The sequence below is a fragment of the Pararge aegeria genome, chromosome 26 (assembly GCF_905163445.1).
Source record: "Pararge aegeria chromosome 26, ilParAegt1.1, whole genome shotgun sequence".
In the NCBI taxonomy this organism is placed as follows: domain Eukaryota; kingdom Metazoa; phylum Arthropoda; class Insecta; order Lepidoptera; family Nymphalidae; genus Pararge; species Pararge aegeria.
In genome coordinates this window covers 674,107-689,964 of record NC_053205.1, presented here as the reverse complement: position 1 = coordinate 689,964, position 15,858 = coordinate 674,107, and the positions used below count along the sequence as shown (strand labels likewise).

The window sequence follows — 15,858 nt, the reverse complement described above, 5'->3', positions numbered from 1 at the left end:
TAGTCGTGTACATGGGTGTTTTTAATTCTGTAGCATTGGACTTATCGAGAGACTATGTGTTAGATTAACACTTTTCAGTTTTTACCTTAGAAAAATAGGTCAAACTATTATTACTATATTTAACTGGAAATAAATATAAGTTCTTACTTATTACATTTTAGTCAAATTTAAACTATCACCAATTCGATTGTATTCAGCAGTGGCATATACAATATATATACAAACATACAGGCTGCATGAATGCATTTATTTTAATTTTATTAGCAAAAGGCGTGTCACTGATAACAAGGTAACATAATGTGAAGTGGCACCTACTATTTAATATCTATTCCTAAATAATATCTACACTAATATTATAAAGCTGAAAAGTTACGTTTGTACGCGCTATTATCAGGCATTGAAAATAATCGTTTAGGATCCGTTTTTATTGAAGTTATACTTCTTTTGGCGCGTTAGGGAAAAATGATAAGAGTATTTTTTTTACGATGCGCGCGCACACCGTCACAAAAAACCGACACCTTGAAGTTAGCTATAGCCAACATTTTAGTTTTTCGAAAAAAGGTTTGACAATGTACAGTTTTATTGTCTAAGTCTGCGGGCTCATTCCGGTGATTTAATTGTTTCAATTGTACAAAAATCTCAAATTTTAATGTTGAGTGGATAATAAGATAACTAGATAATGCGTTGTATGTAATACAACTTTCAATATATTAAATACCTTTTTTTATTGTTAGTGTCGTTTTCTCTACAAACGTACAATAAAAGGCGAAAGACAAAATTTTTGATAAGATTTTTATCTTGTTACGCCAAGTAAGGAAGGAAGTGTAACTTCTAACTCGTGTACATAAGTACACACAGTTTTTTTTTTATAAAACATACTCATACTATATTTATAGTTTATTAAGATATGCTATATAATTGTTGCCGTGTGGTAACAGATCAGAATACACTTGCGACCACCTGTTTTCTCCCCGCGGGTGTCGTACGAGGCGACTAAGGAACAGCGCGGTCAGCAGCGTCCTTTGTGCTGCTACTAGTCCACTGGGATCATCTAACCGTCTGCCCAGTTTGGTGATTATAAGCAAATCCTTCTCCATGAGGGAGTTCTTTAGTCCAGTACTGGACTGTCACAGTCTATTGATGAAGATAAAATAAATAAATAAACTAATAAAATAAAGAATCCGTGTACACGACTAATATTGAAGCATCAAAAACCATTCAAAGTCAAAGTCAAAGTCATAGGTGGCACTTTTGATGCTCACATGAGAATTACACGGTAGTGAGATGATGGCGATGACCACATTCGTAAACTTAAAACTAAAGCTACGAGGGTTCCAAACGCGTCCTGGCCTAAGAAGAAGCCCACAACAAACTTAGCCGGGTGTTTTTTTTTCCACTCCACATTCCACTTTAGTAGTGTTTCCCGAAGAGGCCGATTATTTAGCTCAATTGTTCTAAACATTTACCATAAAATAAGGAAAACTGGAAACGTTTCTGATCTAGCAACATTTCGCGTGTGTCAAGTGAGACTTGGTGGTGGCGTCGCGGTTTCTCTGTTTTTGGACACGATTATGGAGGGTAGAGCTAAAGGAGAGTCATCTTATATGGGAGAAAAGTTGAAAAAGTGTCTAGTTGTTGCGCTAAATAACAGTTCAAAAATCCTCCACAATGGCGCTGGTGGATGCACAGGGTATGGTATGAATGTAGCAATCGTAGATGAATTGAAGTATGCCGAGTTAAAAAATTTAATGTCATTATCGACTAAAGTAGTTAATTATTGAGAATTTCATCAACTTACGTTGTACAAAATATTGTGGTAAATATAACCTTACTTCCTTGTATCTCCATACTTCCTTGTTTATTTTTCAAGCCTAGTCTAACAATATTTATATTTGGCGCTTCTTTTAAGAGTTACCCTGATGCAAATGTGGCGCCATCCTAATTTAATACATTTTGACGACACTTTTTCATATACACAGATGACTCTCCTTACCTCTACCCTCCATAGACACGATGCACGTGTTAGGAAATAGGGAATTTTTTAGCACACGCATAATGGTTGAATGAGTATTCTGTATGTTCCTAATTCTGTCATTACGTGTTAGAGACATTTTAAAATTTAATGTGCCTGAAACTGCGGGACATGATATATTGAAGACATATAGATGTTGAAGATTATCAAGATCGCAAACGTTATCTAAGTGCTTGTAATATTATCATTATCTGTTAAAGAGTTATTAAGTATATGTCGTCGGCAATGGATGCAATGATTATTAAAGAAAGGTTTATAAAATGAAAAAAATATATACTCTTTGAATCACACATCGGCAGTGGTATTACGTATCTCGCGACAGGCTTGCGACAGACGTTACTCTTGGTCTTGCAGTCACTGCTGTCAAACGTCACTTTTCCATACAATTATGGAGGGTAGAGGTAAGGAGAGTCATCTTATATGGGAGAAAAGTTGAAAAAGTGTCCAGTTGTATGCGCTAAATAACAGTTCAAAAATCCTCCACAATGGCGCTGGTGGATGCACAGGGTATGGTATGAATGTAGCAATCGTAGATGAATTGAAGTATGCCGAGTTAAAAAATTTAATGTCAATATCGACTAAAGTAGTTAATTATTGAGAATTTCAACAACTTACGTTGTACAAAATATTATGGTAAATATAACCTTACTTCCTTGTTTATTTTTCAAGTCTACTCTAACAATATTTGGTTTGGCGCTTCTTTTAAGAGTTACCTTGATGCAAATGTGGCGCCATCCTAATTTAATACATTTTGACGACACTTTTTCATATACACAGATGACTCTCCTTACCTCTACCCTCCATACATACAATAAACAAAAAAAGGGACGTTTGACAGCAGTGACTGCGAGATTTACGCCTGTCGCGAGATTATGCGAGATACGTAATCACCCTGCCGATGTGTAATTCAAAGATTCACTTACGCATTTATAATATTAGTTGGGAATTCAGCGACTTCACTTTACCTTTGGATTGTTAGGATTTACCATCTTACTTTTCTATTGTATTACTTTTATAACAAGTTGCCCACCAAGCGATGTGAAATATAGTCTGTAAAATGACTTGTCGCTTGTAGATTATAAATTAAACAATGCGATGAGTTAAAAATAATGTTTATTGGAATACAAAAAAAATCTCTCAACATATTTAAAACATTTTAAATACTTAATATCTCGCCGACACTTACACCTAGTGACATAACCACGTGCATGTGGCATGCATATAAATGTGTAATGTGCATGCACGGAACTCAATAAAAAATACATGTTGATAAGACCGTTTTACACTACGCCAGTCGCTGGTAAGTTAACTGGGATGCATGATCTTCACTTTGCCCAAGAAAATTTATATTTATCTTATTCATAGCTGGCGAAGATAGTAGAAAACGGAATTACAACCATATTTTACAGTCTTTCAATAAAGGGATATGAGCTATTCTCGGACTATCTCTACAGGATCAAATCAGAAATGTAGAAGAGATAGATCCCTAGAAGAATTACAAAAGCTCAGTGAGTTGAAAATCTGAAGTGGCTTTGGGGTCTCAAGGTGCTAAAGTCGTGACCCCTCAACATAAACAGCGTTAGACACCGCCTTTATACCCAATCTGGGTCCCATTGGGTACACAGACGACATCAAGTCAGTCGCAGGACGCAAGCAGTACATAACCGTGTAGTGTGGAAATTAATCAAAGTAGACAACAATGTTATACCCGGTACATGCACATTTACACAATGCATGTTACATGCTCATATACACTATGCATATTACATGCACACGTTCATATAATTCATAGACGCCTTAATAATAAGAAGATAAATTAGACTACCCGCACATTGGTTACTATATCGCCTGAATTAGTTGCTGTAATTGAATTTGTATGAAGCGACATCCGACAAAGTGATCGCGTCTATTAAGTTACGATAGTAATCCACCAGTTTTCCAGTTTACCACCGAAACCAGATTTTTAGTAAAACCATAAACTTATGTTTATAGTTTGTTTAACGTTTTTCTAGCTTTGCAGAGATTAATTGTTTGGAAAAAATAATAAGTTTATTCAAACTATTTTCAAAAATTATTGTTTTCGGTATGCTTACGTAAATATAAATGAAAGAAACCACTAGAATTTAAATAAATTTTTAAGTCTATACATTAAAGACTCTGCCTCTTTCTTGAATATCAATTTGTTTAACTACGTCCAATTTTAAATACATTATTTACCAGACTCCAAATTCTAATTCCGGTAAATTTTCGTCCGAAGCCGAAACTTCAGTCACTAAAACGAACAGATCTGTACGATATTCCGAAAAACTGGAAATATATGACTTTATATGAAAAACTACTCAAATTAAAGTAGTTTGTCGATTCAGCAGTGTGCGGCTAGCCTTATATAAATAAATAGTTACATCTAGTTTTTAAATGAAAGCTGTCATTTTACTTAAATTCGCATTTTTTTTGTTATTTTTTGTTTTAAAATAATTACAAATTTTAAACTACTTTGTTGAATAAAAACTTTTGTGTTTTGATTTAATATAGCATAACTTATTTTTTTTTAACGTATTTGTTCGACAGACTTGTGTGATTATAGCGATTATCGAAAAAAAAAAACTCTTTAATGATTATTTCTTTCTCTATCTTTTAGACAAAGCAGTTTATTTTGCGGAATTTAAGCCTATAGTCTCATCAAGATCGGCCCAGCCGAAAAAAGATTTAAGCCTACACATACATAGCAGTACATTATCTATATATATAAAAAAAACTTCCGTATATTTTTGTCCGCATAAGTTGAAAAGTAGTCTCGGTTTGATTTGATTTTTTTTACACAAGTTGCGAAATATAAGGTTTGGTGAAGCTTCACTTTTTATTCCTTTTTAATTAATATCAGACTGAGCCAAAGCAAAGCATGGCGGAATTTAGCTATAGTTTAAGACAGCACGGCTAAACTGGGTAGGAGATAACAATTACATCCCGCAATTAATTTATATTAGAGGATTAAATTTATGTGTCCATTTACCAAAGAACGGTTACCGGGAATAAGAGAAGTTTACCCCCTTTTATTATTTAAATATTAATTCCACGCGTCGGCCTATGCTCGGAGAAGAGTTTGAGAATGTAAAATTTTGTCCTCTCCCTGGGACAAAAAGGCCCCTGACCTAGCCTAGCCGTGCAGGTATGAAGGGGTATGGAATTCCATACCCCTTGATAAGCGTGCTTCCATCTTAGACTGCATCAACATTTAAAATCAGGTGATACCGCAGTCGATCATTACATTTCATTGAATAAGTGATTTTAGAACAGTATGCAAGTTAGTTCCATACTAAAATATTCAAACCCCTGTAGAAATGGGATCAAATAGACGATATTTTTCACTTTTATAACAGATGTTCGAGTTAAGTACCTATCCGAATATTTCGCCGCGAGAGTTAATTACCGTTGTACATACCGCAGCCGCGATGCGTCCATCGCACTCGCTGTACGGTGTTTCTTAATACACCATTTTTTTTTTTAGTTTAACACGTAATACTAACTGATTCGCGGTTGTTACATGAAAAACAACTTTGCGGCGTACATTTGATTGTTTTTAGAGTGTAAATTAGAATGTCTTGCGATGCACGGCTCTGTGGCCCTCCTCGTCGTACTCCCGCTTGGAGACCCACATCTTGCGGAATGTGTCGAGCGACGCGAGAATCGAACCGCCTATCCACGTCGAGTATAGCCGCTCCTGAGGCGCTGAGATCTGGAAAAAATTTAATTACAATTTAAAGTTGAGTACCGTTATTCAGAACGTATAAATACCTATTATATCGCCTCAAATATGTCAAGTCCTTCCATACAAATAAATATTTTACTTCAAGGTACCTAACTGTACACTTTCTGAATGTCATACAAATCTGTAATTATTTCAACGATAATTTTTATTATTAAATGAATTGGTCAAAACATTTGTCAATTAAGTTTTAAAAACAACATTGTTACGCTGTTTCAATAATAGTATATGACCAACGTTTATAATTATTGAAATAAATTACCGTATAAACTTTGACCAACATCTTAAGAAGCTTTCGCTCGGTTGTTGGATCTGGGGTCGGATACAGAAGGCAGTAGTCCTTGAAACATATTGTCAGGAGGTTCCTAACTCTGGAGCCCTGACCGCCGGTTGCTTGGGCATTTAAAAGCCCCGCAAGCGGAGGGTGGATGTTTTTTTTTATAAATTTTTAGTAGTGTTTTTTTTATTTTTTTAAGCATTGTTAAGAATTAAAAAAATAAATGATAGTTTAATAATAATTTAAATCTAGGTATTAATTAAAACCTTTTTTAGAAATACAAACTATGTTATGTAGCCATCCAAGCGTTCCTGCCACATATATAATCCTCTACGGTGGAGTAACCTTTGTTTCCTTTACATATGATTTGAACCTCCCCTCTGGTTAATTTTGAGTTTCTTATGGATTTTTGTTATATGGTATACGTGATTGCCCATAAACGAGTCGCTAACTTCCTTTAGCCTAAACCTCTGTGTCGACGATCCATTTTCATTACGCGGTGTTAATTAATATTGCTACGTTCATAATTCGTTTTTCCAACGCGGAAGGCGGCGCTCGCTCGCTCGTTTCAACGTCATCTCACCCGTATCTTCATGTCCTTGGGCGCCAGTCGGCGGATCTCGGCCAGCAGGCGGTCGCCGAAGCCGCGGAACAGCGTGGAGCCGCCGCTGAGCACGATGTTCTGGTACAGCACCTTGCGCAAGTCCATGTCCGACTTCTGGATCGCGAACATCAGCACCTCGTGTAGACCTGCGGGTATAATATAAATAATAATAATAACCTGACAGATGATATTTGGATTTTTTAATCTATGACAGCTGTCATTAAGCAGTCGCTTTGACATTGATTGAGATATTTGTGCTTAGGTTAAAGAACTAACTAGCTAATCACAACTATTGCTTGGTACATATTCAAAGTTAACTTTTCATTAGTTTCACCGATCAATCTCCTTCGTGCATTCTTCATCTACAGGACATTGGCGAAGTACCTTGTGCCCAGTTGGCAAAGACAAAAGCCATAAACAAGAAAATTGAGATATTTGTGTAGCCAAAGTTTAAAATGGCTCCAACACTATCCATAAAATGTCCATGCTGACTACTGTCAAAAAATGCGCGGCAAATCTATATTATTTTTATAGCCAAAATTTTTCTGGGCATGATCTTAGACTGTAAGCTTCAGTGGGTGGGTGTATCTAAATGGGTGCCCCCATTTAGATACACTAGCAGGTAAACTGAGCTTGGCTGCTTACGCTGTCAGAAAAATAAGACAGATTACTTAAAGTCAAAAGTCAAATATTTCTTTATTCAAATAGGCACATAGATGCCACTTTTGATGCGTTACTATATACAAAATGTGTACATAGCAGTGAGTAGTGATGGCGATAACTACATTCGTAAACTTAAAACTAAAGCTACGAGGGTTCCAAACGCGCCCTGCACTAAGAAGCCCACAGCGAACTTAGCCGGGTGTTCTTTTTGTTATCACCATCTCACATTGTCATTAGAAAATATTTAAGAAGCAACCTTGTTAGAGCAATTGTTTACACCAAAGCTTTTTTGTCGTTTACGTAATCCTTTATACTATAATATGACTTTTCTATAAGCTTTCGCTTAATACAAACTTTGCACTTCTTTAGTGGCATCCCCAAGATATCAACCGGTAATTTATTGTAAAATTGTATACAATTTCCTTTAAATGAATTGCCTATTTTGTGTAGTCTAGTGTACTGCACTGCAAGTTTATTTTTGCTTCTAACGTTCAAATTATTGCAGTCACATTTTCTTTTAAATTTTGATACATTTTTGTGAACATACATTAAATTTTCAAATATGTATTGGCTATAGAGTGTCATTATTTTAACATCTTTAAATTTATTTCTCAATGACTCTCTCGGACCCATTTTATAGATCGCACGAACAGCCTTCTTCTGCAGCACGAAAATAGTGCCAATATCAGCAGCATTACCCCATAGTAAAATTCCATATTGTCCTTACATAAATGAATCCCATAAATTCAATTTCAACTAGGCCCAGTTTACAAACACTTTTGAAACGTCAAGTGAGTATGTTTGTAGTGACTGTGCCACCGGTTCGGTAGGCAGTTTCCACCTATTTCTTTAAATTTTTCACGGAGGGATTCACGTGATTTAAATTTATATATGGTCCGTACAGCTCTTTTCCGCAATATGAATATTAGGGTGGCGTAATAAAACCAACTATTTTTTTTTAATCTCACTTGAAAAATATCGGTTTTCGATGTTTTATGAGCTGTATCCAAAGGACAGCTCAAAAAAAAAATCCAAAATTACCGCGTTCTGTTTCATTCAAACAAATTTTTTTTTGTCCGAACTTCATTAAATAAAAGGAACAAACTGTAATGTATGTGTGTAGTTTCAATATCAGCAGCTTTGCCCCATAATAAGATCCCGTAAGACATCGCATTATGAAAGTATGCAAAGTAAACAAGTAACGCTGTTTCTACGTAATCTGTCTAATTTTCCTGACGACGTAGGCAGCCGAGCTTAGTTCACCTGCTAGTGTATCTATATGGGTACCCTACTGAAGCTTACAGTCCAAGATCATGCCCAGAAAAATTTTGTCTATAAATTAAAGACTTCATGTAGTTTGAATTTGCCGCGCATTTTTTGACAGTTGACAGCGTGGACATTTTTCTCTGTGGTAGCTGTCATGAAGAGGTTTTTTTTTGGTCTGTTACGTCTGACGTATAATTGTGAAGCGTTTTTTTTTTTCGTTTTTATCTCTTTTTTAACAAACAAAAATTACCTTCGCATTCTTCACCAATCAGATCTGGTCGGAACAATACTTCTGGCGCCCGGAACCTTGCTGGTCCAATCTAAAATGAAAAAAAAGGAAACTGTTTTTACTTGTTACTGGAAAGTTAGGGGTATCGTCGGTACCCCTAAAAAAAGAACTTTCATTTATGTCAATCTCAAAAATTAAATATGATGAGTGACGGTAACAGTTAGTCGCAGCTTCAGGGAGTGACTCTGAGTAGCCAGGGTGGGCTACCCTGGCTCCTCAGTGTCATTTCCAGCACTCAGCGAACTGGGAGGCTGGCTTCACTTCTGGAGTGAGCTCAGCTGGAGACAGGTCCACAAACAGAAGATGTGCTAGTGAAATATGTGTTGTATACCTCGAGCTGTGTTCCGTCTGGCAGAGTGTACTGTGCCCTTTCAGAGTCCATGGTCTCCTCCTTCAGCGGGTTGGGGGACAGGTAGCAGGCGCGCTCCTTGATGGACTTCACTATCTCCAGCTCCGCTGAGGTGCGGAGGTTCACACCCTCTTTCCGGAGGAGGAGCCTGCAAGAGGTGATGCAGAAATATATATTTGAAAAAAAAAAAGTCTTCTCAAACAAGTCAAAAAAAGCCTTTTAACTTGTGCTAGCCGGCAGAATTGAGCTTCATCTTCCTAAACACCAGCTATTAAATAGCGAGATTTAGATAGACATAGATTGTATTAGATACAGAATGGTGTAAAGTTGTCTCATATTAAACAATAATGACGGCCGATTGGCGCAGTGGGCAGCGACCCTGCTTCGTGAGTCCAACGCCGCGGGTTCGATTCTCACTTCACTCTCATTGAAGATCAAATGGGGTCAATAAAGCAAGAATACTCCGTACATAAGAACAATAAAAAAGCTTGGTCATGAATTGCTCTAACTTCATAGCTAAATATTAGTTAAAAAAAATATATAAATGCAAGTAGTAGTCCCAAAGTAAGCGTAGCTTGTGTTATGGGTACTAAAATGACTGATGAATACTTTTATGAATAATATACATAAATACTTAGTATATATACAGACGCTGAAAAACATTCATGTTCATCACACAAACATATTCCAGCTGTGGGAATCGAACTCACAGCCTTGGACTCAGAAAGCGAGGTGCCCAATGCGCCAGCCGTAAAGTAAGTTTGTCTGCGAGACGGTGATAACAAAAAAAACCCGGCTAAGTTTGTTTTTTACGCTGTTGTTAGACCAGGGCGCGTTTGGAACTCTCCCACCTTTAGTTTTAAGTTAACGAATGAATTTATCAGCATCGCCTTAAATTAATGGTAACATATTATATGTAGGAACGCTTCATAAGTGCTTGTGATAAGGTCTAAAGGACTAAGACTTTATAGAATTTGAAAAAAAAAAAATAGAATTCATACCTGAGGTACCTGGTGACGTCACGCCCAGCCACGTCCACCCTCATGATGCTGTGGGGCATCGCGAACCCCTCGTAGATGGGCACCGAGTGGGTCACCCCGTCCCCCGCATCCAGAACCACCCCCGTCGTCCGCCCCGTGGCGTACCTGCGGCCAGAACTCATCATCAGTAGCCGTTGAGGTTTTTGTGACGGATCTCGTCGAGGAAGTACTTACACCAAACATATAGCAATGATGTTTGTTTATATATATATATATTGTTTCGTTACCATAAACTTAATAACAATCTAAACATCTTGCACCACGAAATTATCGAAGTTAGACAGTTTTTATATGCAATAGCAACACAGCTTCAAACAGCTGTCATGCACGTCGTTCTCGTCGGAAGTTGGAGCTGTGCGACTCAAAAGTGACACCAGCTGTCATTTTGGGAACTTCAAAAATAACCTACCGTTGAAACGAACACGTCGCGCGTGAACGAAACACAAAATCATCGTATTCTATCGAAAGGTCCCTGTATATGGTGGAAGATCAGCGAGTGCAAGCAGCAGTCCAAGGTACGTACGTGCATTGTATTGTTGTTGCCTATTCGAATCGTCTAACATCGTCATCGTCAGATTCAAAGTTAGGGGGTCTGAATTCCCACTGTAGCACAGGCCACCAGGTGCGAGTTGCTATATATATATATATATATATATATTTGATATCCTCTCTCTTAAGTGGGAACAAAACACACAAAAAGAAACGTTAAAATCGTTTTAATAGTTTCGGAGTCCATACCACACAAACTTTGTGGCAGTGGAATTATATACAACGTGTAACGGAATTACGAAATAATATTGAAGGATGTATTTCATAAGGAACCACCCTGTAATAATATTAAATCAAAAGAAGCATATTTATTTTTACATACAAATAAATTCAAAACATTCCAAGTGTTTAATTATGACAACCCTATTGAAGATAAAAGACCGACACGCGCATAGTACCTGCGCTACGCGACGCGTACCTAATAATTACTTATCATTATGACCTAAATAGAAGGCCCAAAGCTCAATTATCTTAAATCCTTTTCCGAATAAGCTATGTTATTTTTTCATTCAATACGACGTAAGAAAAATTAGACAGAGTACTGACGTAGAAACAGCAAGACTTGTTCACTTTGCGTACTTTCATAGTGTGATGTCTTATGGATTCTTATAATGGGGCAAAGCTGCTGATATTGAAACTATATTCATTTTGCAGAAAAGAGCTGTACGGTCAATATATACACTTAAATCACGTGAATCCCTCCATGAAAAATGTAAAGAAATAGATATACTTACGGTACCCTCACAATATATTTATAACAATATAATATTAGTATTAGTAAGGCAACATATTAGTCTTTATAAACAAAAAGTGGATATAAACAGTCGACTTACAAGAAATGGTCATAAATTAGTGTCATCTGCATATCGTCTGCGTAAGGTGCAGAAGTCATTTGTCAGATTGAGTATACGCTTTTATATGATTCCTGAGGTAATTTTGGACCTACCAATGCATAAGTTTAAAGAATGTGTTAAAACACATTCATTACAGCGAGGTTACTATACAATTGATGAATTTCTTAATGACAAAGTTGCTTGGAAGCATCCGGCTCCGCTTTCATCTCTCACAAGATAGAAAAATGAATGTTAAAATGTAAAACGTAAATTGTTGATGTTGGAAAAGAGCAACTGCTGAGTTTCTTGCCGGCTTCTTCTCGGTAGAATCCGCATGACATGAACCGATAGTAGAGTCACTACAAACAGACAGACTTGACGTTTCAAAAGTGCTTATATTAGGCCTACTTGAAATAAATGAATTTTGAATTAATTATCCTTCAGTTACAGTTGGTATTTAAAGGTGCATCGTTATATTTAATGGCTGAATATAAATGCATATGACACAAGCAAGCAAGGTAGTTTTCCATCAAATTAATTAATGAAATGAGGATAACTTACAAACTTAGTACTGCTTGCATGGAGAGGAAAAGTGCAGGCACGTTGATGGTTTCGAAAAATATCTCCGCCGCTTTCTCCCTGTTCCTCCGAGGATTCAGCGGCGCCTCTGTTAACAGTACTGGATGCTCCTCTGAAAATGTTGACAGTTGGTCCTGAAAAGGTTGAGGAGAAATTGAGAGGGTGTTTTTATTGTTTGGAAGCTAAGACAGAACAGAAATGAGGAGAGGATATGTATGCTAAAAAAAATTTAAGAGAAAATGTGACTGCAATCATTTGAACGTTAGAAGCAAAAATAAACTTGCATTGCAATATACAAGATTACACAAAATAAGTAATTTATTGTACAATAAATTGCGATCAATGCATGCTGGAAGATCTAGCCAGCAGTGTCACAATAGATCTTAACCGGTTAAAGTGTCACCAGGGGCCAGCCCAACCTAAGTCACAAGCAGAAGAAGCTACCAAGGATGCCTAGCAAAGTAGAGAAAGGTAGCAACAATTATGGGAGGATAATGTCAGACCAACACAAGGACTAGAGTTGCAACAGACAGAAACCAATGGTGTCAGAGTAGGCCTATGCCAAAAGGTATACAGAAACAAGAGAAACTCTATGACCTGTTTTATTTGATACCCAGTGGCGTCCATAGAGGGTATGCACAGGGTATGCAGATGACATAAAATTAAATAAAATCTCCAGTATGAGTCATAAATACTTGAAGGTAGGATTTTTATAACTCTTACAATGTTAAAAACCTTTAGTTTTTTAATAATAATAATAATAATAATATTTATTTATTTGCCAAATTGTGGGTACATAACAAGTACACATTTCATTAAACAGACCCTTAACAATCGACTGTCACAGACAGTGTGCAAATGTTTATAAAATAAAAATAAAAATATAAATTACATTACAATTTAAAGAATAAAAATACAAAAATACCCAGCCCGCTTCGCCGGGCTAAATTTTGCTTTATTTTATTTAAACAATAAACTTACATCATTAAATTTTTAATTTAAGTCTCAAAACATATTGAATCATTTATTTCTCTCCGTATTCATTCTCTTCTATTCTCTTCTCGAGCGGGTGAAGATCATTATCTACACCCAACAATAGAATATCATCATAGTAAATAAAAACTGTATTTGACAGTTTGACCATTCAAAAATAGGAGTGCTCCGATTGTCACCAAACTTTACAGGATTACTTGCCAGGTTAATCCAGGGATTCCCTGAAAGTTTCATTGAAATCGGTCCAGCCGTTTCTGAGCCTATACGACATACACACACACTTTCTCTTTTATATATATAGATACTGGAGATTTTCTTCATTTTATATCATCTGCATACCCTGTGCATACCTTCTATGCACACCACTGTTCATACCTTGCTATAGATGTAGTTCCACACCCTCTCCATATCATTCCAGTCAGTCACAATGCCGTGTTCCATTGGGTACTTGATGCTGAGCAGGCCACGGTGCTCTTCTGCCCGGGGGCCGACAAACAGCTCCCCTTCCAGTGCTCCAGCCATGACTCTCACATGTTTTGGTCGGCCAATACTGCGAAAGGAATTGCACTTATTAACTTTGTAATAAAATTATTGGAACATTAATAGCCTGTAACAGTCCACTGTTGGACTAACTTGTAAAGATAAGACATAGACCATAAGGAGTCAGCAAGAGGTACTACTGTATTTACTGAAAAATAAGAATTCTACACAAAGTACTGTACAATTGCTATAGCTGGTGCAAAAAGAGAAGTATGAAGGGAGTCTTAACAAATATTCATTGTAAAGTGAACATCTCCTGAGGATGGCCGGTTTCAGACCGAAACGTGCGTAGAGGGTACATTGCTGAAGATCTGTTTAGTGTGGAGTATATTAATTACACCATACAGATTTTCCTGCTTATTGTAGAATATAGCAATTTAAGCTTAATTTTCATAATATATCATGGAATTCCACAAAGTAACACCTGCGTCTATCCACAATTTTTTTAGTAGGACCCAAAAGATTTTATGTCACTTATAAAAATTTTTGTGTGTGATTCAGTATCTGGATCACAAAAAGTGTTTAGTTGAAAGGTTTAGTTTAGTGTATGGTCATTGTACGGAGTTTAGGGTATAAAATTTGTGAATATTCTACACTCACTCACTGTGGTATAGATAATAATCACACTGGCAGAGATAATAATCTCTGAACAAAGACAAAAAGGGATGATGATAGGAAAGTCATATCTCAAAACATTGCTGGTCAAATAAGTATGCCAAACCAAGTAAGAATACATCCAAATTTAAAGGAATTTTTATGGACAATTTACCATAAAAACATTACTTACTAGTTCGGAAACCTGCATTTTGGTATCTGATCACCAGCGAACCCAGCTTTGATAACTCCTGAACCCTATATAACACCAAGAAAAAGATAATGAGCATTTTTAATAAAAAATTACCGATGACTCATATTTCATTACATATACCAAATATATCACTTTAACAGACCAAATAACTTTATGGAAATTAAAAATTAGGTTTCAGAAAAGTTAAATTGTTATATTAACAACAAATAAATTGTATTTCAGACAAAATGTAAGTTGTGAAAATGAGGCAAAACAATCGATCGATTAGCACAATATTTAAAAAGATTACATTGTCTATAACGACGGGTTGGTTCACAATAACATCATTAAGCTCCATTATAATTAATAAAATGTGTTAATTGACTACACTATACGAGATTTTCTAATTTATTTTGGCTAAAATGGATATTCGAGTTTCTTTCAATTCAAGAATGACATCAGAATTCTGGTGTTGCCATATTATTTCATAAAATAAATTATACTTTAGATGACGTAGAATTCGTTGCGTTCAATTTGATTTTATTGCAAATAACAAAAAGAGAGACGTTGTCATAAGGCCGGGCGTAATCAACTCAATAGACATTACACAAGGATCATATTAAGCTGTGACCTCTTAGTTTTGACTAGATAGAGTAATCTGTGATAAGTGAAAATAAGTAAAGTTTAGTCGATGAGAAAAGGGCGGGAACTTTCGGAACGAGAGGACGCGTTTTAGATGTCTATTTGATAGTTTTATATATTCTCTAATTTTGGAATGAATGAGGAACGTGGAGGAGAGAGAAGGAGGTGCAAGAGTCCATCGAGTCTTCAGATGCCGAGGGGGAGTTTTCGGTGCTCGGGGAAAATTGGAATTGAAGTTATGAAATTGTTGTGTGTTGATGTTTGGAATTGAAAATTTATGGGATTTGGAGGGCGCGCCTTTTTCCAGTCATTGAAAAATTATCAGAGACTATTCGAGAGCTTTTGTAGAACACAGAAGCTTACAAAATTATATGAACATTTCCTGATTCGGGTAATTCAAAGTTGTTGAATTACCCGAATCAGGAAAAGTTACTCGAATGAAGACATGGCTGAAGCATGGATGACTGAAGATACTATGAAATCAGATATGCATATTTAAGACTTAAAATCAATATCAAATAAGACTGAAGACATGGCTGTACGGTAACATACCTTTGCCTTTCCTTAAAGGGAACAATAAAGAATTAAAAAAATATAATATCTACTCTATCAGTCTATGAATTGATATACTGTGTATGGAGGGTAGAGGTAA

The 15,858-nt window shown here is 36.3% G+C and overlaps 1 protein-coding gene across 1 annotated transcript; it reads right to left on the bottom strand.

Moving 5' to 3' along the window:
* Positions 1 to 4,523: 4,523 nt before the first annotated feature.
* Positions 4,524 to 15,019, bottom strand: LOC120635077 (alpha-centractin). The gene is made up of 9 exons (XM_039905987.1): positions 14,875 to 15,019; positions 14,565 to 14,629; positions 13,613 to 13,787; positions 12,227 to 12,378; positions 10,245 to 10,388; positions 9,226 to 9,391; positions 8,856 to 8,925; positions 6,656 to 6,822; positions 4,524 to 5,765 (listed from the first exon to the last, which is right to left on the bottom strand). The coding sequence occupies exons 1-9, from the start codon at positions 14,920 to 14,922 to the stop codon at positions 5,622 to 5,624; spliced, it is 1,131 nt and encodes a 376-aa protein (XP_039761921.1). The 5' UTR covers positions 14,923 to 15,019; the 3' UTR covers positions 4,524 to 5,621.
* Positions 15,020 to 15,858: the final 839 nt, after the last annotated feature.

Coding starts and splice junctions, on each gene's coding strand:
- LOC120635077 (XM_039905987.1), bottom strand. CDS start 14,922: ATGGAGCTTAATGATGTTATTGTGAACCAACCCGTCGTTATAGACAAT. Junction 12,379..13,612: donor GGAACTACATCTATAGCAAG/GTATGAACAGTG, acceptor CAACCTTTTCAG/GACCAACTGTCAACATTTTC. Junction 10,389..12,226: donor ATGCAAGCAGTACTAAGTTT/GTAAGTTATCCT, acceptor TTCTGGCCGCAG/GTACGCCACGGGGCGGACGA.